Source organism: Mobula birostris, chromosome 29 (assembly GCF_030028105.1).
Source record: "Mobula birostris isolate sMobBir1 chromosome 29, sMobBir1.hap1, whole genome shotgun sequence".
NCBI classification, from domain to species: Eukaryota; Metazoa; Chordata; class Chondrichthyes; order Myliobatiformes; family Myliobatidae; genus Mobula; species Mobula birostris.
The window spans coordinates 18485002-18511372 of NC_092398.1; the positions used below are offsets into that span (position 1 = coordinate 18485002).

The 26371-nt window shown below is 41.3% G+C and overlaps 1 protein-coding gene across 1 annotated transcript in view; it reads right to left on the reverse strand.

The window, feature by feature from the left end:
• The window catches only part of LOC140190136 (scavenger receptor cysteine-rich domain-containing protein DMBT1-like), a 62942-nt gene extending 38432 nt beyond the window's left edge, over positions 1–24510 (reverse strand). Inside the window, exons 1-8 of the mRNA XM_072246647.1 lie at positions 24386–24510; positions 22041–22076; positions 14070–14387; positions 12660–12965; positions 11081–11389; positions 10339–10653; positions 9073–9378; positions 7169–7474 (exon numbers count right to left, since the gene is read on the reverse strand). Coding sequence (XP_072102748.1) covers positions 7169–7474; positions 9073–9378; positions 10339–10653; positions 11081–11389; positions 12660–12965; positions 14070–14387; positions 22041–22076; positions 24386–24413 — 1924 coding nt within the window. The 5' untranslated portion in view covers positions 24414–24510. The remainder of the gene's footprint in view (positions 1–7168; positions 7475–9072; positions 9379–10338; positions 10654–11080; positions 11390–12659; positions 12966–14069; positions 14388–22040; positions 22077–24385) is intronic.
• Positions 24511–26371: the final 1861 nt, after the last annotated feature.

Consider the following 26371-nt stretch of genomic DNA (forward strand, 5'->3'; position numbering starts at 1 on the left):
TATATGATTTCGTGAGACTGATCAATGCTGGCTTCAGCGCTTCATCTGTGTCCTTCGCCTCACCGCCCTATTCCTCGAGCTCGGAAACATTTGGACGCATGCACATTGAGTACTTCTTGTGATCCACATTCTAATACCTACAGCGGACGTGAATTCCGCTAATTTATCACCCTGTGCGAGAAAATATTTCTGCTTATCTCGGTACTGAATGGCTGACCCCTTACTTTGTTATGATGCCCACTTATTAAATGTACGCCGACTGGTAAAAGCTTCTACGATATTCTACCCTTTCCACCCCCCGCAAAAGCATACATATTTGTATCGATTCGCCCCATATTTTCATAAGCCAGAGAATGCTTACTCAACCTATTTTGTTTGTGTTGCTCAGCAAAAATAATCTTCTTCATTCTCATTTTTTGAATCAGCCTGGTGAATCCCTTTGGAACCTCGCCAGCATTGTTACACCGAACTGCTGGACAAGAAGACTAAAGTTCTCTGCTGTATTCTAGTTTTGTCCACTGCGACCCTCTGTATAATTGGAACGGTGTTTTAATGTTTTTTTAATGGCAATCCCTTTGACAATTAAAGCCAAAATATCCTTTGCCGTTTGAACTCAGATTGAAACTACCAGTTGGGTTTTTATAATTAACTGCGACGAATACCTTTAATCCTCTGCACTTCCTTACAGTATGTTCATTCATATTTCACTTTCCAAAATGTAGGATCACACACTTTTCCCGACATTAAACACCCTTTGCCAGTCTTTTCATTTTCACTATATCGCGTTGGCGAATCGGTTTCTTTATCTTAGCAGGCTCCTTAAAGCTCCATTGTATCATCGCAAATTGAAAAATCTTACATTCTTCAGCTCAAAATGAATTAATGTTGACCGAGTCATAGACTCAGCACTGAATCAGATCCTTTGGTTCACCTCTTCCATGTCAACCGAAATGCCCTATACACTCATTCGATTTACTAACAATTGGCCCATAGACTTCCGATCCTTTCGAAACATGCATCTGTACATTCGTCTTTTTAAAATCGGTATTGTAAATCTCTCAACCATCATACGGTAGTTCACTATGGAGGGAACAACTGGGAGCCAATAACTGAACTTGGTGCCCTATACCAATTATCAGCGTCTAAAAAGGATCAATTTACTCCAAGATAGACGATCTTCGATCCATTCTCACACAATTCATCCGATACCCTGGGTGTTTATTTTATATAAAAGCTTTCTATATGGAAACATACGGAAATATAAATACTTCACTGTTTCAGGTTCACTTCTATTAGTATCCCTTGTTCTATTATCGAAAGAAAAAAGTAGGAAAAGTCGAGCAACTTATTTTTGTAAACTTGGTTCACCTATGATGGAACTAAGATGAAAAGTTATAATTACGTAGTCATGGAGTCGGTTGGATGTTGGATAGGCTGCATTTTTATTCCTGGCGGAGAATGAATGCGTCCTGATAGAAGTGTTTATGTTTATGAAAGGGAAAATGGAGAGAAAGAAGAGAAAGAGAGAGAGAGAGAGCGCTTGTCAAAGGCCTTCTGAAAGTTCCAATATACAATATTCACTACTTTCCTTTAATCTATTCTACGTGTAATCTTCTCAAAGATTTGCAACAGGTTTGTCACGGAAGATTTCCCCTAAATGAAACCATGCTGACTTTTTCCTTCTACGTCACCGAGTACTCCATAACCTCATCCTTACCAATTTACCGCAATATCTTCCCAACAATTGAGGTCAGGCTAACTGATATATTATTTCCTTTCTGCTGCCTTCCTCCTTTCTTCAAAAGCGGTGTGATATTTGCATTTTTCCTGTCCTCTAGCATCAAACCAGAATCCAAGTAAAGTCAAGTCAAGTCGCTTTTTATTGTCATTTCGACCATAAGCTGCTAGTACACTACACAGTGAAAACGAAACAACGTTCCTCCAGGACGATAGTGCTACATGAAACAACACAACACTACAGCAGATTAAGTGAAACAACACAAGGCTACACAAGACTACGTAAAACAACAGAAAAACTACACTAAGCTACAGACCAGCACAGGACGACGTAAAGTGCACAAAACAGTGCAGGGCAGTACAATAAATAATTAACAAGACATCAGGCACAGTAGAGGACAAATTACAATGTACTAATAAATGATGTAGATGTCAGTCTAGGCTCTGTGTATTAAGGAGTCTGATGGCTTGGGGAAGAAACTGTTGCACAGTCTGGTCGTGAAAGCCCGAATGCTTCGGTACCTTTTGCCAGATGACAGGAGGGAGAAGAGTTTGTATGAGGGGTGCGTGGGGTCCTTCAAAATGCTGTTGGCTTTACGGGTGCAGCGTGTGGTGTAAATGTCTGTCATGGCGGGAGGAGAGACCCCGATGGTCTTCTCGGCTGACCTCACTATCCGCTGCAGTGTCTTGCGATCCGAGACGGTGCAATTGCCGAACCAGGCAGTGATGCAATACCCCAGGATGCTCTCAATACATCCTCTGTAGAATGTGGTGAGGATGGGAGGTGAGAGATGGACTTTTCTCAACCTTCGAAGAAAGTAGAGATGCTACTGGGCTTTCTTGGCTATTGAGCTGTTGTTGAAGGACCAGGTGAGATTGTCCGCCAGGTGAACACTAAGAAATTTCGTGCTCTTGACAATCTCAACGGAGGAGCCGTCAATGTTCAGTGGCGAGTGGTCGCTCCGTGCTCTCCTGAAGGCAACACACATCTCTTTTGTTTTGTTCACTTTAGGAGACATACTTTTGGTTCTGCACCAGTCCGTTAACCGATGCACCTCCTCTCGGTATACTAACTCGTCGTTCTTGCTGATGGGACCCACCACAGTTGTGTCATCGGCGAACTTGATGATGTGATTCGAGCTGTGTATTGGTGTACAGTCGTGGGTCAGTCGAGTGAACAGCAATGGACTGAGCACACAGCCCTGGGGTGTCCCCGTACTCAGTGTGATGGTGTCGGAGATGCTACTCCTGATCCGGACTGACGGAGGTCTCCCAGACAGGAAGTCTAGGATCCAGTTGCAGAGGGTGGTGCTCAGTCCCAGCAGTTTCAACTTTCCAATCAAGTGCTGAGTAAGGTATGTGTTGAATGCTGAACTGAAGTCTATGAAAAGCATTCGAGCATACGTGTCTTTTTTGTCCAGGTGGGTGAGGGCCAGGTGGGGGGTGGTGGTGATGGCGTCGTCTGTTGAGCGGTTGGGACGATATGCGAACTGCAGTGGGTCCAGTGAGGGGGCAGCAGGGTCTTGATGTGCCTCATGACGAGCCTTTCGAAACACTTCATGATGATGGATGTGAGTGCAACGGGACGGTAGTCGTTGAGGCAGAACACTCAAAACTTCTTCGGCACGTAGACGATGGAGGCGGCCTTGAAACACATTGGAACGACGGCGCTCCTCAGGGAGATGTTGAAGATGTCAGTGAGAACATCTGCCAGCTGCTCTGCACATCCTCTGAGCACTTTGCCAGGAATATCCAATAGTTTTTGAAAGATCATTGCTAATTACCTCGCAATCTCTGCCGATACCTCTTTCAGAAACCTTGTGTGTAGTTCATCTTGTCCAGGTGACTTACGTACACTTAGGTCTTTCAGCTTTTGTTCCACTTTCTCCCTTGTAGTTGTAACTGCCCTCACTTCTCTTCCCTTACACCCTTCAACATTTGGCACACTGCTAGTGTCTTCCAGAATGAAGACTGTTGCAAAATACTAATTTAGAACATCTACCATCTCCTTGTCCCTCATGATTTCCTCGACCTCATCTTCTAGCAGTCCTATATCCACTCTTATATCTCTTTTATATTTTACATACTTGAAAAATCTTTTACTATGCACTTTGATATAGTCTGCTAGCTTGCTCTCGTATTTCATCGTTTCCCTCCTGATGATTATTTTAGTTTTTCTCTGTAGGGTTTTGAAAGCTTCCCAATCTTCCATCTTCGCACTAATTGCTGCTTTGTTGCATGCCCTCTCTTTGCTTTTACATTAGCTTTGACTTCCTTTGTCAGCCACGGTTGATCTACTTTTCCATTGGAATATTTCTTCGTTTTAAGAATACATCTACCTTGCACCTTCCTCATTTTTTTTTCCAAAAGCACAAGCCATTGTTGTTCTGCTATCATTCCGGCAGCATCTCCTTCCAATTTCCTTTGGCCAACTGCGATCTCATACCACTGTAATTTCCGTTACTCTGCTGAAATATTGTTAAATCGGACTTTACTTTTTCCCTAGCAGATTTCAAGCTGTATTGAATCATACTGTGATCTATGCCTTCTGGGATTATTTAACTTTAAGCTCCCTAACCGCCTTCAGCTCATTACGCAATACCCAATCCAGTACAGCTGATCCCCTAGTAGGCTCAACAACAATCTGCTCTAAAAACGCATCTCCGAAGTCTTCCAAAAACTAACTCTCTTGAGGGCCACTTCCACCCTGATTTCTCCAATCGACCTAGAAGTTAAAAGTTTCCATGGCTATCATCACACTGCTGTTTTGATAAGCCTTTCTTACTTCCTGTTGTAATCAATGGTCCTCATACCAGCTACTGTTGAGAGGCCTATGTATAACTGTCCTTCCAGATTCTTAACTCAACCCACAAGAATCTAACATCTTCCGATTCAATGTCACAACTTTGTACTAATTTTAAGCCATTCTTTACCAGCCTAACCACATGGCCCCCTCTGCCGGCCTTCCTATTTCTCTAATACAACGTGTAACTTTGGACATTTAGCTCCCAAGTACAACCATCTTCACCAACAATTCAGTGATGGCCACAATATCATTCCTGACAATCTGTAACAGAGCAAAAATATCATCCAATATATTTCTTATACTCCATGCATTGAGATGTAACATTTTCAATAAAGTATTTACTACCCTTTGGATTTTGCATACGTAATGCCCTGAAACTCCCCATGCTGGCTGCAATTATGCCATGTCATCTGCCTGCTCTTTCTGACGGTCTGACCACACGCTATCTTTGCTTTTTTATGCTCTGTCCTATCGTGAGTCCCTTCCCCCGGGTTCCTATCCCCACAAAATTAGTTTAAACCACCTCCTGCCACCACCACCCCCTCCACCCCCGCCCAACAGCGCTAACAAACCTGCCCGTGAAAATATTGATTCCCCTCGGATTCTGGTGCAACCCGTCACTTTTGAGCAGATCGCACAGAAAATATCCCAATGATTCGAGAATCTCTGCCCCTCCACCAGCGTCTTAGCCACCCATCATTCTGCCGAATCGTCCTGTTTCTACCCTCACTGTTGTGAGACACAGGCAACAATCGAGAAATTACTATGCAAGAAGTCCTGCTTCTCATCTTCCTGCCTAGCTCTCTAAATTTTATTTTTGCTTTTCCTCCTATGTCATGAAATAATTATCTATTTCCTCTTAGAGTTCGGAGCTGCAACGGGACTTGGGAGTCCTCGTACAAGATACCCTTAAGGTTAACCTCCAGGTTGAGTCGGTAGTGAAGAAGGCGAATGCAATGTTGGCATTCATTTCGAGAGGAATAGAGTATAGAAGTAGGGATGTGATGTTGAGTCTGTATAAGGCGCTGGTGAGACCACACTTGAAGTACTGTGGGCAGTTTTGGTCTCCTTATTTAAGAAAGGATGTGATGACGTTGGAGCGGGTACAGAGAATATTCACTAGAATGATTCCGGGAATGAGAGGGTTAATATATGAGGAACGTTAGTCTGCTCTTTAACTGCATTCCTTGGAGTTTAGAAGAATGAGGGGAGACTTCGTAGAAACATTTCGAATGTTGAAAGGCATGGACAGAGTGGATATGGCAAAGTTGTTTTCCATGATGGGGGAGTCTAGTACGAGAGGGCATGACTTAAGGATTGAAGGGCGCCCATTCAGAACAGAAATGCAAAGAAATTTTTTTAGTCAGAGGGTGGTGAATCTATGGAATTTGTTGCCACGGGCAGCAGTGGAGGCCAAGTCATTGGGTGTATTTAAGGCAGAGATTGATAGGTATCTGAGTAGCCAGGGCATCAAAGGTTATGGTGAGAAGGCAGCGGAGTGGGACTAAATAGGAGAGTGGATCAGCTCATGATAAAATGGAGGAGCAGACTCGATGGGCTGTATGGCCGACTTCTGCTCCTTTGTCCTATGGTCTTATGGTCTTAGATTATTGGCCCTACCAATTTCCCACAAATAGCCATCGAGTTGCTTAGGCTGTAGACTTCCAACTTCCACAATCATAAGGCATGAAATCGGATTGTTCAGCTCAACTGGTCCATGCCGACTTTGTTGCCCAGCAAACTCCTCCCATTTTCCGGCGTTTGGCCCGCAGTCTCATAAACCTCTCCTGGCCATGTACCTATCTAAATGGCTTGTAAACATCGCTTATTTAACCATTTGAACCATTATTTCAGTCAGTACATTCCACAAAAGAACTGTCCTTTGCGTGAAAACGTTGCCCCTGATGTTCATTTTAAATCTCTCGCCCATGATATTAAAGCTATGCTTTGTTATCTTCAGCAAATCTTCCCTGGAAAGAGGGACCCGATCTCACTGTTTCACCATGCTATTCCCCTCGTGTTTTATGCGCCTTTTCTACGTCACTTTTTTAAATTCAAGGATATATGATGCAAGGACTGGCTTCCTAGTTTACGGCTTTATTTTTTTCCATTAAATAAAACCCTACTCAAGGAAACTTGTACTTCTACCCTGCAGACTGTTAAATCTTTCTCCGTGCTTTCTAGTTTAATAATACTCTATGTTTTGTGTAACAGGGTGAACAAGACTACACACAAAATTCCAATTACTTCCCCACCGTTGCCTTAGACAACTGTAATATAACAGTCCATCTCCTCTACTGTACGCGCTGACTGAAGGAGGTCAGGTTCCATTATGCCTTCTTCAGCACCATCTCTACGTCTTGATCACTATGGACGGCTGAGCAACATGAGAATGGAATATTTGGAATTGACAACCGAGTGTCAATCTGGCATTGTAAATCTAATGTCAGTGGGATTCTGGCTTCCTTGCGTTATTTTATGTATGGAAATGAAATTTCTGAGACATCTAAACGCCCTGAGATCTAGAGATACTGAGTACTCGTACTTTGTTCTGATCTTGAGAATACGGGTCGGGTGTGACGGTGAAGTTTCTATGAGTTATTTTTCGTAGGTTATTACACTTACCAACCACTGAGATTTTTATGGGCTCGCTGTGTGATGAATTGTACATCTGTCCCGATGAGTTGGTTTCATATTGACAAGTGTAATCACCACTGTCCTTGTTACTTTCAGCCATGATTTTGAACACTACGAAGTTGTCAGTCATAGTGCTAGCCTGGGACCTGATGCAGTTCTTTTTATCGTCTTTATACAGGTAATAACTGGTAACCTGGAAATAGCTCGGCGCACTGCACTGCAGGGTTATTTCCTGGCCCGGAAGATAATTTGGAGGATCCTTATCCGTGGATAGAACGGGCTCAGGCGGCCCATCTGAAAAATAAATAAACGCCGTTATTCTTGAATGTTTTTTTGAAACATTAAATGCTAAGCCATTTTGAGGAGAGAAGTGATAACTAATAATTTTGAAAAATAACAGAGCTGAGTAGTGTCTAGCGAATATTTTATATTTTACTTGAAACGGGTACAGGTTTCAGCAAATGCATTACCACAACTACATAGAGATAATAGTTTCTAATTTTCCAGTTGATTATGTTTTTACTTGAGTTGACCGATGACTATTTACTGTGTATATATGAATTGCTACATGAAATAATATTACAGCAGTGTTGGTAATTTATTTATAGAGTGGCAGTGGTTCGCTGGCTAGGGTACTATTGGGCAGTATAAGGACAGATATGTATACATAGCAGTTCGTGTTGCATCCAATTTATCGGAACATAATATTAGTGCTCTTTCCGGTTATTAGTTTGGTGCAATTGACCTTGATAACTGCATACTATTACCTAGTTATTAAGTTTTCAATGTTCTCCAGTCATTATAAATACTTAACAAACTACAAACGTAAGAGAGTAGATGTGATAATTAAATAGTGAACTCACATAAATATATAAGCCACAAGGGACAATGATCAAGTGGATGGTCACAATACTTTTATTTAAAATACTAGACTCAGAATTAGAGGATGCAGAATCGTGGTCTGAGGAGAAAGATTTAAAGGGGACCAGAGGGGTATTATTTTCATACTGGGGTCGCAAACATGAAACTTACTTAGAATGGACGAGAAAGTGGCTCAGTGCTATGTAATTCTATCGCAATAAACAATTTTGATTGAACGCAACTCGTGTTTTGTAAAACAGCCTCTTCATTCGTTTGAAGCATACAAATTATTCAAATTACCTTCTACCTTTTTTAACAAAGTCCGCTAATAATAAGTTACTGCACAAAAAGAAATGCATTAGAGATTACAATACCATAGTCCTAAGTATATTTGTTTTGTAGATTTTTTCAGTTTCTTATTGTTTGAATCTAATGCTACTAACAGAGAAATACAAATGCGTAGCATTTGACGGCAAACTCCTCTTATCAGTCCAAAATATAGAACAGTACGACCAAGGAACAGACCCTCCTCCCACAACGCTAAGTTAAACTAGTTAAATTTGCGATTAAATACTCAACTAAGGTAAATCCTTTGCCCGCACTATGTTCATAGCCCTCCATTCCCTGCCCATTGCCTATTGCCCACTCATGTGCCTATCTCAGTGCTTTATACATATGTGTGTGTGTGTGTGTGTGTGTGTGTGTGTGTGTTTATGTGTGATCGGATAAACATCTATCACGTCTTATATTTGCTTCCTTTGCTCCAGCGGAAACAGCTGAAGTTTAGCCATAGCACATGCCCTCTAATCTAGTCAGCGTCCTTAAAAGATCCTTCAACACCCTTCCCAAAGAATCCACATCACTTATATAACAGACGACCATAAATGAAAGCAATCATTATCTTGATAAGAAATTCGCTCAAGAATTGATAGCAAAATCTGAACGATATGAAGCGGCAGTTGCACACGATTTCAGAATTTAACGATGATATTTTAGGACTCGATAGAGAAGTGTCAGATGGAAATGCCTACCTTTCACTGTTATTGTTTGCTGATCGCTGAGTTCCGAGCTGAAGACCAACTCTGCAATATCTACATCGTAGCTGCACGTGTAATTTCCCGAGTGCGTTGTCTGAACATTGACGACTGTGAAGTTCACCGATATTTCGTTATCCGGTATCGGCAAAGACACGAGGGGTTTCTTCTCACCAACTCTGTGGAGGAACATCCGACTGCCGGGGTAGAAGGAGGATAACGTACACCGGCCTGTCACGTTCTCACCCGGCATGTAAACACTTGGTGAACGGAATATTGAAATGGATGGTTTCAGGGGCTGCTCTGAAGGGGGGGGGGGAGAAAAACAACATTTTGTCGTACTTGCTGGAGATTAGAATGTGGGTTGGATGTCACTGAACACAACTCAATATTGAAGGGCCTAAATAGGGTGGATGTGCAGTAGCTGTCACCTGTAGAAGGAGACTGTAGGACCAAGCAGTTCAGTCTTACAATAGATGATCATCCGTTTGGAACAAAGATGAGGAGGAATTTCTATCGGTAAATGGTAGTGAATCTGTGGAATTCATTGCCTCTGACAGTTGTGGAGGCGAAGTCATTGGATGGATTTAAAGCAGACGTTGATGGGTTCCTGATTAATCAGTGTGTCAAAGATTATGGGGAGAAAGCAGGAGAATGGCGTTAGAGACATAATAAATCAACCGTGATGGAATTGCAAATCAGATACAATGAGCCGAATAGCCTAATATTGCTCCTATGTCTTATGGTCTTGAGGTCTACATATAATAATGTGAATAAGTTAACAACACCGTATACGGGCAATATTACAGCTGCCTTGTGGGAAATGGTTTTCATATATTTTAAGTATTTGACATTTGCTGCGCATGTTTATGGTCATTCATTCGAGAAAGCTCGATCTCATATATTTAACTCAATATACATAGTTCAGGTAGCCCTGAAATTAACTCCAGACAACGTTACCTTAAGATTAAAAAGTGCTTTGTCTGATGAACTCAGGCCTCTTCCTCATAGCATTATGGACTGCGGCTGCACTCTTGAATTTATTTTAGAAACAATAAGAGTCTGAGGAGGATGCGAATTCTCCTAAGATAGCAAGATTCTGTGACTTTTATAATTGAGGGCGGAGAGTTGATCTCGAATTGTGCTCTAAGATGAAGTTTAAATATTGTACAGATATTGAATCATACCAAGTCCAGATTGCGAGAAGTTAAGAGAGACAGGTTTTCTGCTATTGCACAAAATTTCAATTTACTTTGTGTTTACCTGAACAAGTTACTTCCGCTCTGTAGTGACCGAAGCAGATGTTCTCTGTCCAGGACAGCGTAAGGCAGTTCCACAAAAGCGTTTCGGTACCCAGGCAGTGGACGTAGTTCAGTCGGACTTCGTTATCTCCCATCCCATAGCGTTCACTAGGGGAGGCGTTCTTCACGAACCCACAGCCCAGATGCCTGCACACTACCTGCGCTTCTGAAATTTGCCAGCTGTTTCCGCAGACTTTCCCCCAGGTACCATTGTAGTAGATCTCCACTTCTCCTTCGCATTCTTTATCCTTATTTGCAAGTCTGAGCTTTACACCTTCTGATAAGGAAGACATAGAACGGTTGCCTTTGGGATACTAAAGGAAACTGGAGTACGGATAATTAATGTTTGCTTTTCTCAGTCCTTCGCTTGCAATGCAATTGCCAAATAATATTCCAATACAATGCTATCTGCTGAAGCACTTTCAGTACTTAAAGTATGGTAAAAGGACCTTCTCGCCCAATGAGCCCGCTCCACCCAATTACAACCAGTGACAGTTTACCCTCCAATGCACACTCCTACGTATTTGGTAGAAAGCAGAGCACCCAGAGGAAACCCACGTGGTAACGGTGAGAACGTACAAACTCCTTACTGACCCCGCAGCGGGAAGTGAACTGGTTCGTTGGCGCTGTAATGCCTTTAGATAGATACTGGGGTACCATGCTGCCCCATGCAGAAAACGTTAGAAGTGCAGTACATCACTTACCTTGCACTGTAATATTTATGGCACTGCTCAACGACGAGTTGCAGCGAAGATTTTCCGACAGAAATACTTCATATTTGCAGTAGTAACTTCCCTCGTCGCTTTTTTTAATCTCTGTTACATTAAACAAAGTCTGGTGTAACTCGTCGGTTGCTATCTGGGTACTAATGAGGTTAGTTTCGTTGTCTTTGTACAGATAGAATTTGCATTTTTCATAATAATCTGGCGAGTCGCATAGTAAAGTGACGTCCTGTCCTTCCACTATAACACTAGGAATCCGATTATGGATAAAATCAGGTGGCGGCAGAAATTCTGGAAAAAAAAAGATCAAAGATAAATTTGAATATTAATTGAATTCAACAGTACACGAATGGGTTTAAGATGATAATTAATATGTAGTTATATTTCTATCTTTTTGACAATTAGAACATACAACGGTAAACCGTAGAGTAGGCCTTTCGGTTCACGACGTTGCATCGCCCAGTTAACCTACTCCAAGATAAAGCCAACCCATAATGCTGGTAAGAAGTTGAAAATACAACTTATTTTTCACTGTCATAACTTATGTTAGCGAGGTACTGATATTGAGGTGATTCGATTTAAATCTTTACATGATGTTTTAGGAATGTCATTTGTTTATTGCAATTTGGAAATGAACTTTTAGTGTCGCTGAGTAGTAATTAGAGAACATAGAGGTTTGCTGTATAATCCCTGTTTTCCCTAAGGAAGCTGCACCTTTGTAATCGTTGAGGTAGCGCAGGAAAAGTGCGGGACGGACACCGGTGCAGGTTCTAACATAGACTGTTCCACGTAGCCGACAAACAGGCAGGCATAACTGTGACCCATGCGAGTGCCCATGGCTACCCCTTTTGTTTGACGGAAGTGAGAGGATCCAATTATTTCGAGTGAGGAAATGTCCTTTAAGGCTGAGGAGAGTGGTGATGGAGGGGAACTGGTTGGGACTGTTGTCCAGAAAAACAGCGGAGAGTTTTGATGCCTTCCTGGTGGGGGTCGGAGATGTACAGGGACTGGACATCCATAGTAAAAATAAGCTGATGGGGGCCAGGGAACCTGAAATGATTAAAAAGATCCAGAGCGTGTGAAGTGTCACGGATGTAGGTAGGAAGATGCTGAACTAGGGGGTATAAAACTGAGTCGAGGTATGCCGATATGAGTTCGGTGGAGCAAGAACAAGCTGAAACAATGGGTTTACCTGGATGTTTTGGGATGTTGGGTAGCATGTAAAACGGGTTGGTGATGGTGCGGGAAACAATGGCCTGGTGTTCTTCAGTAGGGGTCCTGTTCGAGGGGTAAGTAAGATGAGGTGTCTCTGAGTTGGCGCTGGGCCTCAGCAAGGGAGAGGTCAGTACGCCAGACTACTACAGCTCCATGCTTATCTGCGGGTTTGATGGTGAGATTAACTGTTGATGCGGAGGGAGTAGAGAGCTATCGGTGTAGGATGGAGTGTCTTTGCCAAAGAAATAGGCTCGGAGGAGGAGGCGGCGGAAGAAGAGTTCAGCATAATATCTCCTTGTATGGATTCAGCGTGCCCTGTCATTCCCATGTTGAAAGTAGAACGTACCTTTTAACATTACGTTTACGTTGTCACTCTTCACGGATCTAAATGCTTTCCCAGAAATTTCGGAATCGTAACTGCAGCTGTAATTCCCTTTATTTGCTTCTGTAATGTTCGATATTACAAAGGTCGCAGTGTAATGCCTTGTTCTAGGTTCTTTCGTTAGGATGGGCGTATTGTCGTTGTCTTTGAAGAGGTAAAACTTTGTGGAAGTGTAGAAACCTTGAGTGCTACATTTTATCTTCAGGTCTTCTCCTTTCATAAAAATATCTGTTACTTTCCCATTGTAGATGGTTGGCTTCGGTGGGTGATCTGCAACAGAACGCCCGGAAAAGTAAACGTTGTGAAACAGGACTGGAGGTAAACCAGCTGACTGTATCTGTCCTATGATGTCACACTGGAGGTTCAGTTGTACTCTCAGTGACCGCATTGTTATGTACACCACTGCACCTGCTCGTTAATGCAAATGTCTAATCAGTCAATCATTTGGCAGCAGCTCAATGCTTACAAACGATTCAGTTGTTTTCAGATAAACATTAGAAGGAGGAAGGAATTTGATGTAATTGACGACCGTTGACTGATTGCTGGTGCTGGTCAAGGTGGTATAAATATCTCAGATATTGACGAACACCTGTGGCATTCACGCACAACAATGACTGCTGTTGACAGGAAATGATATGGGAAGAACAGTATCTAATGACTGGCAGTTCTGTTGGCGGAAGCATCTTGTGAATAAGACATCAGAGGACAATGGCCAGACTGGTTCAAGCTGACAGGAAGACGCCAGTAACTCAAATAACCATATGTTATAACAGTGGAAAGCAGAGGAAAGTTGGAGTGAATAGGAACAGTAGCAGAAGACGAGGAACGAACACTCAGTAGCAGTGGAAAATAAGTGTAAGTTGTTTTCATAAGAATCCTCGCGTTAAAAGCTGATAAAAACGAATAGGAGGGGGTATTTAAGGACTCCATTGCTTCAGGCTCGTAATAGCAAAGTAATATACACAGAAATTTTCAAAATCTTCGTAATTTTTAATGTTTAAAATGTTTTATGTTTATCTTCTTACTGCATGGTTACATGTCACGTTGCACGATGAAGAATCCTTACAGGAGTATTAATCGGAGCAAGTGTTTGTCAATTTTCAATGGCTTCCCCGATGAAAGAAATAATATTACCTTATTACTGTGGAAAGATTATATGACAAACAGATTTTGCAAGACATGTTTTTTTTAATTCCTTTTGATAATTTCAAGGTAATTCTGAAGTTGTTCTATCTATACTTTAAGAACCACGGTGGGAAATATTACACCAGCATGGAAGTGTAACGTTGTCTGGATGCTGAGCAATTTTCTTATATAAATTAAATTATACCTGTAGATTAATAAATACAGTAGATGTCAATGTCAGTCTCTCACCAGTATTGCATATTACGCCAGCGTCCTCCACGTGATTGCAGTTATGTTCCCCAATTTGCCTGACTTTGCACTGACGGATGTTCGTCTCAGTTCCTACGCAGTGCACGTCGTCCAACCAGATGTCATCTATACCTTCGCCGAATTGAGATGAGCCTCTTGCTGATTCAGCAAACCCGCAGTTTATCTGCCGGCAGACGACGACAGCATCTGCCATATCCCAGTAATCATCGCAAATTGTCCCCCACGTGTCATTGTAGAGAACCTCCACTCTCCCAGAGCATATGCTGTCTCCATCGACCAGACGCAACGTAAGTTGATCTGAAGAATACAAAAATAACAGATATATTGATGACAACCAATGTTATTTCTTAAAGACATGCTATAATTATTTGACCAAGATAAAACAGTGTCACTTTTTTCTATATCTTACTTAAACATTGTTAATGAGTCTCATATCATGGCAATAATCTTCCTAAAGCTCATCTAGACCGAACCGAGCAGCAGGCACCACAAAGTCAGTTACCGCACCGCCCTTCTGATCCTACAGAAGACCCATTTTATCCCCCAACATTTCGATCAGTTCAACAAAGATTGCATCACTCTCCCGTACACTGGATACGTTACACTGAACAAGTGCAGAAGTAAGTCAGGAAACTTTGGGACGTGGCAGTAGTGGAGGCCGAAGTAACAGGAAGGAATAACATTGTCACAATGAAAGTGTACATCATTTATACAAAAACACAGCCGAACAGGTTTCAATCCGTATGATGTGCAGCAGCCTATGGTGTCATAGAGGACAGAAACTAGCCTGTTCATTCAATCAGACCTAGATTGCCAATGGCCATGTAAGGCTCCCATCGAGATTCATTTGTCCTCGTTTAGCAGGAATGCGTCGAAAGATTGCGACTTTGTTCATGATCTACTTGGCCTTATCATTATTTTACAATTTGCACTACCAAGGTGTCTAAATTTCGTGCTGTAACGTAATGTGTTACTGTGATGTAGAGATAGGGTGGAGGTTTTGTTTGTTCGTTAATGGTTCCGAGAAAAAAAATGTCTAAGCACTCGGAACCATTACTTTCGTCGACTGCACTCCCCAGTACGAATTTCAAAAGGTACCGTTAGTACGTGGTTAAGAATGGCGTACTCAGTGCCCTCATGGGAACCAACACGAAGTTCAATTATCTAGCACGCTTAGACTTTCTATGGTTGTTTGTTCCATTCCCACAAGGGAAGAGATTACGCAGCAAAAACGTCAGGATCACTAGACACAAAAAGCTACTTCCTCCAAGCCGTCATTATGAGTAACATCTCCACTGATTGACAATCCCCATCAGATTCCCCACGTCTATTACAACAGCATTTCGTGTCAGACTTGCCTTATGTACAGATAGTATTATACCTAGTGTCCCTGTGTGCACATACAATCTGTCAGTCTATGTATAAAAGCTAATCGTATGCATTTATATTTATTGAGTTTTATCGTATTATTTACTCTTACAGAGTTTATTATCATACATCTGATCAGGATGAACAATCATTGTGTTCTATTTTACACTCGTGTAATGTCGTATGACAATAAGCGAACTTGAATCCTGCTTGTCCCTTGCTCAGTAGCTGTCTCTAATCTAAACCATTCTCTACTCTATCTTTGCTGACCTATTTTTTTTTATCCTTCTCCTCTCTCTCACTTTTTCTGGCGAATTAATTTATCACTATCATACAACTTCAACCCCTCTGACATCCACCTCCCATCCTACGCCTACAATTGGCCCCGCAAAACTCCCTGACGTCTCATGTTCTCTCTATGGTAGTCAGCTCCCCTCTGCACCCTCAGTCCCGATGCAGGGTGTCGACGAGAAACGTCGACGATTTCTTCCCTACCCCCATGTGGCTGCAAACCTCCAAATTTCTTCCAAGAGATTGTATGTACGTTCAGTGCTGCAACTAGACCTGAGACGAATTTCCAGATGAATTCAACTGGACGAGTGCTGATTTTTGACATAGAAGGGTCGAAAATATTTCGTCGAGGCCCTGAATATAGATATCTGATATGTCTGGGAAGGGAATGAACAGGGGGAGGCAGAACCCTGTCGAGGTATGAAGACAGAACATTGGTGGGACAAGTGCAAATTGTCACGGACAAGTGCAGGAGAAAGGTAGCTTCGTGACTAGCAAGAGAGGAAAAAGGAACGGAGAGACAATGCAGACTACCCTGTGACCGTTCCCCTCAATAACAATTATACACTGCGGATACAAGCCAGGGGAAAAGCAGAGCTAACGAGTCTCTACACTGAATCTAGCTTTCTGGCTAATAAGAGAAGGGGAGGAGAGGAGAACGGCCATGAAAGGACATTCAATAGATTGGGGTATAAACAGGAGATGTTGTGGACAGGAAAGAGATTCCAAAATACTGTGGTGCCTCCACTGTGTAACGATCAGTGATACCTCAGATTGTATCCGCAATATTCTTAATGGCGAATATGTGCCAATATGCACAAAGTCGTCGTTGATGAACTTAGAATATGTGTCAACATATGGAAGTAAGAGATTGGGCTGTTACAGAGAATTAGCTGTCAGGAGGTTCAAAATGTGAACTCTAAACATTGATCAAGAGCAGGATTGGCTATTGGATGTTCCTGGATTTATATGTTTCAAAATGACAATGAAGAAGGTAAAAGAGTTGCGAGGGTAACCTAACTAATCAGGGAGCGTGTCACAACTGCAAAAAGGGAGGGGTTCGTCGATGTATAGACTGCTCTGTCACTGTGAGTGAAAGTCAAAAACAGGAAGGGAACAATCACACTATGAGAGTATTTTTTAGAAAACCCTCCCGAGCAACAGTGAGACCGCGGTACATAACGTTAGATATACTTTGGAAAGGTGCAAAACTAGCAGGATTGTTATCATAGGGGTCTTCACCGTATCTAATATTGATTGGCATCTCCTTAGTGCGAAATGTTTGAATGGGGCGAAAATTTGTAAAGTGTGCCCTGACACAAAATTTGGAGAGGCCGACTCGACGAGTGGCAAGACTGAATCCGGTATGGGTAAATGAAACTCGTCAGTTGTCAGATCTCTCGGTGGGTGAGCATTTCGGAGGCAGTAGCCACCACTCGCTGCGCTTTAACATAGTCTTCGAGAAGGATAGGAACAGATTTTATGAGAAAGTATTTCATTCGGGAGGACGAATGAAACTATTCAACAGGAACTGTGTAGATAAATTTGGGAACAAAAGTACACAGGAAAATACAAAACAGAAATATGGAGGTTGCTTAGGGAAATTTAAATAGGGTTCTGGAGAGATTTGCCCCTTTGAAGAAGGAAAGTAATGATAGGCTGAAGGAACCATGGTTGAAAACAGATGCGCTCTTGATAGCTGCAATGCAGCCAGGATGGAGCTTAAAAACTGGAAGAGATTGTGGAAGTTAAGGCGATTGATATCACGTCAGATATTGGAAATTAAAAGTTCAAGAGATCCATAAAAGTCGTCAGTGAACGTGTTAAGAAATCATTGTCAATTATATACGTACAGAAGCCGAGAGTTGCAGGAAAAAACGTCTTTTATCAGGCTGGGTCCGAAACTTGCTGAGGAGCGAGCGCAGGAATCTGAAGGCGAGACCAACGGGAGACGAAGACATAGCAAGGGCTGGAGCTGGGATGGGGCATGGGGAGAGGACGTGGCATGAATTCCTGTCATTCAACACCGACAGATTTTGAGCATGGTCTCTGATAACGAGTTTGTTTTCACTGTTCATATCTTGTTAGAAGCAGAGACGTGCAAGAAGTGCAGATTGTAGCTTTCTGGCATTCAAATATTTTCTTATCACTTAATCCCATGGTGGAAATGCTAATACAAGCAGCCATAATTTTATACTGATTTTGGAACGTATAGGAGAGGATGTCAGAGGTAAAGAATACACGACTGAAGCTGTCATATTTGAGTGCACGCAGTATATGTAATTAGGTAGATGAAGTTGTACCAGGGATACAAATTGACATGCATGCCTGGTGTTGTAGGCATCACTGAATCAAGGCTGAAAGACCATTAGAGCTGGGTGATTAATGTCCAAGGATACACACTGCATCGAAAGGACAGGCAGAAAGGCAGAATGGGTGGTATTGCTCTGTTGGTACAAAAATGAAATCATATTATTAGAAAATGGTGACAATATGTCGCAATATGTTGAATCATTGTCGATAAAGTGAAGGAACTGCAAAGATAAAAAGACACTGATGAGAGTGGTAGACAGACCCCCAAACATTTATAAGGATGTGTTCTACAAATTATGATGGAAGATAGAAAATGTAGGCTAAAAGGACAATGTTACAAAAGTCATGGGGAATTTCAATATGCAGGTGAATTAGGGAAAACAGCTTTTTGCTGGATTCAAATAAGGGAATTTCTCGAAAGCCTACTGGTGGTTGGGCCCACTAGGGAATCAGCTGGTCTGCTAGATGTTGTGCAGTGAACTGGGATTGATTAGAGACTTTAAGGTAAAAGAACTCTGAGGAACAGTGATCATAACATGATCGAATCTGCCCTGAAATTTGAGAAGCATATGCTAAAGTCAGCAGTATCAATATTACAGTGGAGTAAATGCAATTTCACAGGCATGAAACACGAGCTAGCTAGAATTCATTGGAGAAGAACAAAGGCAGGGATGACGGCAGAGTCGCAGTCACTGGAGTTTCCCGAGGCAATTCAAAAGGCATGGAATATATAAATCCCAATGAGGAAGGGTAATCTAAAGGTAAGATGACGCAACCGTGACTGACAAGAGAAGTCAATGCCAACATAAAACCAAAGAGGGGCGTATAATAGAGAAAAATTTAGTGGGACGTTAGATGATTGGGAAGCTGATTAAAAACCAGCAGAAAGCAACTAAAATATCATTAAGATGGTGAAGCTGGAATACGAAAGTAAGCTATCCATTAATATAAAAGAAGGATACCAACTGTTTCTTCAGGTGCATAAAATGTAAAGGAGAGGCGACAATGGATATTTTGCCGCTGAAAAACAATGCTGGAGAGCTAGTAATCGGGGATGAGAAATTGGCGGAGCAACTGAATAAGTACGTTGCATCTGTCTTCACTGTGGAAGACAATTGCAATTTTGTGGAAGTTCGTGGTATCACTGGTCATGAGGCGTGTAAAGTTGGCATTACTAGAGAGAAGGTTCTTGGGAAACAGAAAGGACTTAAGGTAGATAAGCACGTGGACCAAATGATGTACACCTCACGGTTCTGAAAGAGCTGACTGAAGAGACTGTGAATGCATTACTAATGAGCTTTCAGGATTCGCTATGTTCTGGAAGGGTTCCGGAAGACTAAAAAGCTTTAAATGTTACTCTACACTTCAAGAAGAGAGAAAGAGGCAGAATGAATGACACTATAGGCAAGTTAATCTGACGTCAGCGGTTGGGACGATATTGGAGTCCGTTATTAAGGATAAGGTTTCAGGGTACCTGGAGGCAGATGGTTAAATACGCCGTAGTCAGTATGGGTTATTTAAGCTAAAATCTTGCCTGGCAAGTTCTTTGGAATTATTTCAATTAGCAATCAGAATTATCAAAAGACAATCGGTTGATATTGTGTACTGGAATTTCTGAAGCCTTTTGACAAGGTGCTACAAATTAGGCTGCTTAACAAGCTACAAGCCCATGGTATTACCAAAAAAAAACTATCATGGATAAAGCAGATTGGCGGCAAAGATTGGAAATGAAAGGAGCTTTTCCGGTTGACTGCCGGTGACTAGTGGTGTACACCGGGGTCTGTGTTGGAACCGCTTCTTTTTACGTTATGCGCCAATGATTTGGATGATGATGGAATTGATGGATTTGTGTCCAGGTTTACAGACGATATAAAGATATGTGGAGAGCCGGTAGTTTCAAGAAAGTACAGAGGCTACAGTATGACTGAGACCGATTAGGAGAATGGGCAAAGAGATGGCAGATGGAACCATTCTTGCCACCATTCAGGGCCCCAAACAGTCCTTCGAAGTGAGGCAACACGTCATCTGTGAGTCTGTTGGGGTCATCTATTGCATCCGGTGCTCCCGATGTGGCCTCCTCTACATCGGTGAAACCCGACGCAGATGGGGGGACTGTTTCGTCGAGCACCTCCTCTCTGTCCGCCAAAACAGACAGGATCTCCCAGTAGCCACCCACTCCAACTCTGCTTCCCACTCTCATTCAGATATGTCCATACATGGCCTCCTCTACTGCCATAATGAGGCTAAACTGAGGTTGGAGGAGCAACACCTCATATACCGTCTAGGTAGTCTGCAGCCCCTTGGTATGAACATAGAATTCTCCAACTTCCGTTAATTTTCTCCCCCTCCTTTCCCCTATCCCTATGTCACTCTGCCCCCTCTCCTAGCTGCCTATCACCTCCCTCATGGTTCCACCTCCTTTCTACTACCCATTGTGTGGGGCCCCCTATTCTTTCTTCACCTTTCCTGCCTATCACCTCCTTGCTTCCCCTCCCCCACCCCTTTATCTTTCCTCTTACTGGTTTTTCACCTGGAACCTACCAGCCTTCTCCTTCCCACCCTCCCCCACCCCCACCTTCTTTATAGGGCCTCTGCCCCTTCCCTCTACAGTCCTGACGAAGGGTTTCGGCCCGAAACGTTGACTGATCTTTTCCACGGATGCTACCCAACCTGCGGAGTTCCATAAGCGTGTTGTGAGTGTTGCTTTGACCCCAGCATCTGCTGAATATTTTGTGTTGGCAGATGGAATGTAGTGCCTGGAAATATATGGTCATACGCTTTGGTAGAAGTGATTATCTTCTAAATGGAGAGAAACTACAAAATAAAAAAAAAAGCTGAGGCGCAGAGGAACTTGGGAGTCCTTGTACAGAATTCCCAAAAGGTTAATATGCAGGTTGAGTCTGTGGTGAGAAAGGCGAATACAACTTTAACATTCTTTTCAGGCGGAATAGGACATAAAGACAAGGATGTAATTTTGAGAATTTATATATCGACGCCTCATTTGGTCTAGCGTGATACACATATCTTAGAAAGGATGTGCTGAAACTGGAGAGGGTTCATAGGAAGTTTACGAAAAAAGGTTCACGAGAATGATGCTAGGATTAACTGGCTTTTCATAAGACGAACGTTTAATGGTTCTGTCCCTGTATTCACTAGAATTCAGAAGAATGAAGGGTGACCTGATTTAATTCTATCGAGCATTGAAAGACTTTGATAGGGTGGATGTGGAGGGGTTATTTGCTATAGATCAGAACGCACAACCCCAAAACAGAAATGAAACATTTAATAACGGAGATGAGGGGGAATTCTTTATACAGAGATTGGTGAATCTGGGAAATTATTTGCCACACTCAGCTGCGGATGCCAGCTATTTATGTATACTTAAGGCAGAAGTTGATATATTCTTGATTGGTCAGGGCATGAAGGGATACGGGGAGAAGGCAGGATACGAAAATTGGCTCAGTCATAATGAAATGGCGGAACAGAATCGATGCGCAAAATGTCCTAATTGTGCTCCTATATCTTATGATCTTATGGTCTTATGGTAGGTGCTTGCCACAGAGAGTGGTGGGTACGTACTACCGGGGTAGTGGTAGAAGAAGATACTTTGAGGCATTTAAGAATATCTTAGATAAGCATATGGCTGACAGAAAAGTGGTGGAAAATGTTGGAAGGAAGGGTTCCGTTGCATTTAGAGTAACGGAAATGATCAGCACCAAACCAAACTGTATTGTGCTGTAAAGCTCAACGTTCTCGTTTCTACGTTACTAACTTCTGCAAAGAAATCTTCTTCATTTAGGTATATCCGTAAGTGTTCTAAATTAGACTGGCATGATTAGTTGCTGAGATTTGCAAGCACAGTTTTTACTTCCTTTCTCATGTATCCCCTTTATTATCCGTGCAAAGTCATCAATCTAAATAACGAAACTAAGATTGATTTACGCGATAGTTTTTATAATTTTGTTAATTTTCACTAACCTTCAGAAGCCACGCTTTTACTGATAAGAATAAGAACTGTGGAGGAAATATAAAAAAGTTTACAATATTATATTACATTTGACAGCATGAAGGCTGATATTAATATTTTAAACTTTACCGTACACTTTGCATAAATGCAGTTATATTATTATTTCTCTTTTTTCTGCTAAAGAAAACATTGCATATCTAGTTGTATGTTTTGAATTTTGAAAATGCATTTCATAAACCTGTTAGTACTAACAGTGAGGAAGGTCAGCGTATGGAAATTCACACAATAATAATTCATCGACATTGGAAATCTCTTTTTTACTTCAATTTGGCAATGAACTCCGCATGTGTACGTTACCATTGCACTGGTTAATAAGCAGAAGAAGCCGTCTAGAAATTTATACCACTCTGTTACTACTCTCCTAGTAAGACAGCACAACTGCGATTAGAAGCAATGTTAGCCATTAAGATTGCTATTGTTGCATCTTCAATCAGAAGACTTGGAAGTGCAACAGGTGCAAGTTGCAAAGAATGGGCGAAGTGGTTTGCAGAACAGTAGATAATACACAGGAACCACTGACTTGATATGTTTAATGGAATTTGGAGCTGTTGTCGTCTGAACGCCGGTGCTAATTAATTAATAATAAACTTAGAATGGAAATAAAACAAGAAGTTAAACGATAAATCGATGAAGAGACTGATTAATAGATAGGTAGCCAGGCTCGAGAATAGACAGAGATGCCGATAGACAGAAAGATGACTAGATAGGTCAAGGGATAGCTCGAGAGATAATAGATAGAAAGATAGATATATAGTTAGACAGAAAGAGTCAAGAGAGAGGGAGGGATGGTGAGTGTGAAAGAGAAGGGAAGACTGCACTCTCCAAGTAAAATATTATGTAACTAATATAACTTAGTTTTAATTTATCAAGATAAAAATCTACATTAGGTCAGCACGTTACCATCTGATTAACAATTTGATGTGATGGGAAACGGATTAAAAATTTCCTTGCATTTATGAATACAACAATAAAATCTGCAACATCAATATTATTTGAAACGTTAATATTCCAGTTTTGGATGGCTAAATACTGCTTACACTATTACAAATTTTGAAATAATCTGGAGAAATCCTGAGAGTTCCAATGTTCCATTATCTACCGTGTCAAGTATCAGAACCTGTTTGCAACTGATAGATGGATGATGCAATTTTATTTTCAAACGACCTCGATATGTACAAATAATAAATACAAGACGCTGATGGAGAGATGCGCGCGTTAGAAACGTGTCACTTCAATACAGGAGAGAATAAAACTGTTTCCTTCTGAGCCAGAGGGCGAACACAGGGCTTCATATTATATTCTGGAGACTGAAGTTTTAAATACACTGAAGAGAAATAATCTACATTTTTGAAGTTTCATGGTGAAAATCCAGAAGGCATTAGTTTTGCCTGACGAACAAAAGAGTGTAGATTTTATTTCATGATACACGATTAGAATGTGGAATGTACAACTTGATAGTGTGTGGAAGGAGACACAAGAGTAAAAAGTAAGAGTAAGAATCAAATGTAAATAGGAGGAAATATGTTCTTTCGGGATCAGAATGATATTTGCAAACTGTTACACAGTGTGACTTCATTGTTCTTTATAAAAGACTTATTTACCTCATTATGCTAATATAATAAATTAAATTTCTCGTTAATTATTGTCGCATATACCAAGGTACAGTGAAATAATTAGTTTTGCATGTCATCTATATATGTATAATTTCATCACATCTGTGCACTAAGTCAAAGAACAAGCAGTAACAGAATGTAGAATGCATTGCCACAGTTCCAGAATGTGTAGTGCAGGCAGATAGCACAGTACAAGGGCATGACGTGGTAGATTCTGAAAGATGAAAAATCCAATTTATCCTTAAACTTGTGAGGAGAGGGGGTTCAATATCAAAGCGGGTTGGAAGTTGGCCTTGTGCCGGGTTGTACACCCTTTCAGGTGTTTCTACCATCTTTCCAATAGAGGGGCAGGGGTGAGAATTCCTTGATGGGTTAACTGTATGATAATGATGATACTTCACAGAGCGACTGAAATTGTATATCTAGTACATTTGTTTCAGTAAAGCAATTTAAATGAAATACTAACCGTGTATGACCTCATTCAGAGAAGAGTTACCGGCATAATAGTGGCAATAGGCTGATGAGGAAAGGTTGGACAGTATAGACGTTTACCTTTTTGGTTTTAGATGCCGCAGTTCTGAAGGGATTTAGTATCACAAGTTTGCAACACATGATGCGAAATAAAACTTTCGATCGACTGTTTGTGGCAAGCAGAATAAATATTGGAAATCAACCATACTCACCTCCACAAAACACAAAACTGAGGTGCATCTTGATTTAATTTCAGTGACACATTAGAAGTTGGAAACACAGACTTTAGTTACTCATGAGGAGCTTCTCTCTGCCGTTTGGCATACGAGGTGATCTTCTGAGAAAGAGAAAAAAAAATACTGTGTTTAGGTTTTGCCGGCTTGTATTTAACATATTGTTGCAATAAAAGTAAACTGGTTTTGATATAGAATGCGTTCATATGGCATACTTCACGCTGATTCAGACGGGCCGACATGATTTGCTGTTGCCAAAAAAAAAAAAATATTTTAGATGTGGGTGTGTAAACTGACTGAGCAAGGACTCACGAGGCGAGAATTCGATTTCTACTGTTTACTTGAAATCTGAATCTTATATACACAATTCCCGCTGCCTTGCGTGTGTAATCAAAACCTAGGTGAGAAGAAAAGAGACTTCGGTTCTATCGGCATCCTGCCATGCCTAAGAACATCGTAGCTATTTATTTACTTCAACAACATTTTCATGCACTCATTATATGTTTAGTTATTAATGTGGCATCTTACACCCTCTGCCTTCAATGTCCTCTAAATATCTTAGAGATAAAATTCTAAACACTTCATACATGGTGAATTAATTGCCTCACACTTAAAAAGAGAATTAAGTCAACCAGTACACTAAACCGCCCCTCCACCGCACGCACAAACACATCCAGGCTCCCTACCTAACAGATGAATATGTCTTCAGGTACAAAAGTTCAAATTCGACGACCGTTGCCCTGAACTGACTGATGACAAGTTCTGATGAATAGTCTTGAACTGAAAGGATAAATCTGATCCTATCTCAGTTAATGTTTTCTGGGCTTCTATTTAATTATTTTTTTCATTTTGATCCAAAATGTTCTTACCTCATTTAATAAGTTAAAGTATCCGATGACTACTATATCACAGCGTCTAAAATTATCAGATATTTGTTCACTGATTTGTCCACGCTTGCATACTCTGACTTTTACAGTTCTTTTAAAAGACGATTACAAGGCCTCCGTTCTAATTTTTTCTTGAAGTTTCACTTAACTTCGCCCAATGTGTTCTACAAGAATATAATGGTAAGAACACTTAGCAGACGAGGCAGCCGTAAACGTCACATACTGTATGACAGAAACATATCCATTCAAAGACCCTTTGTCACTGCATCGTTAGGTTAAGTTGAAACTGCTGACGTAATTGCCTCTCCCAGAAAAAAAGTTTTATTTTCCTTGGATCAAAATTGTTTATTTTTTTTACACCTAATTCGTTTTGAAAAGAAATCTACAAACGTACTTTATCTCAATGATGCCTCTCTATAAATTAGCGGTTAGCAATAGATATCTAATTCCCATATCACCATCAGCAACATTAGTTCATTGTCCTTATTCACTGTCCTCCTTGAAGTACGGTACTGACATTCAGGATAAGTATACACCATATTTTTCTTGTTCGAATTTTATCTTCTGACTTTCAGTTATTTCCTGCAGTCCACCCAAGATCTAACGAACATCTTGTCATTTGCTGTACTACTTCATACACCACTTAACAACACTAGCAAATCTACCGGCGAGGAGATAAAACAAAGAAACCGCATGCGGTCTGACTTACGTTATTCAAAAATGATCCCAATTCCACAGAAATCTGAAGTGCTACATAACGTTACAACTACGAATATATTTGCTAGGCACTCCCCCGCTCTTTATTCAATGACTGGTAGCTCAGTGAGTAATGTGTAAATTCCTCCTCTTTATCTCTTATCTCCTTATCTATTTCGCAACAGATTAACTTTGCAATCATGTGCTCACAGACAGATAACGCACGGGAATAGAGCTCGCTAATCACTAAAACCCGGCCGCCCATCGCTAAACATTTACAAGGATCTTGCTTTAAGACGTGCATGCTTTAATCTTCCCTCATTCTCATGTTCCCCAGACTGTAAGACACACATACACATGTAGGCACTTTACAGTGGCAAAT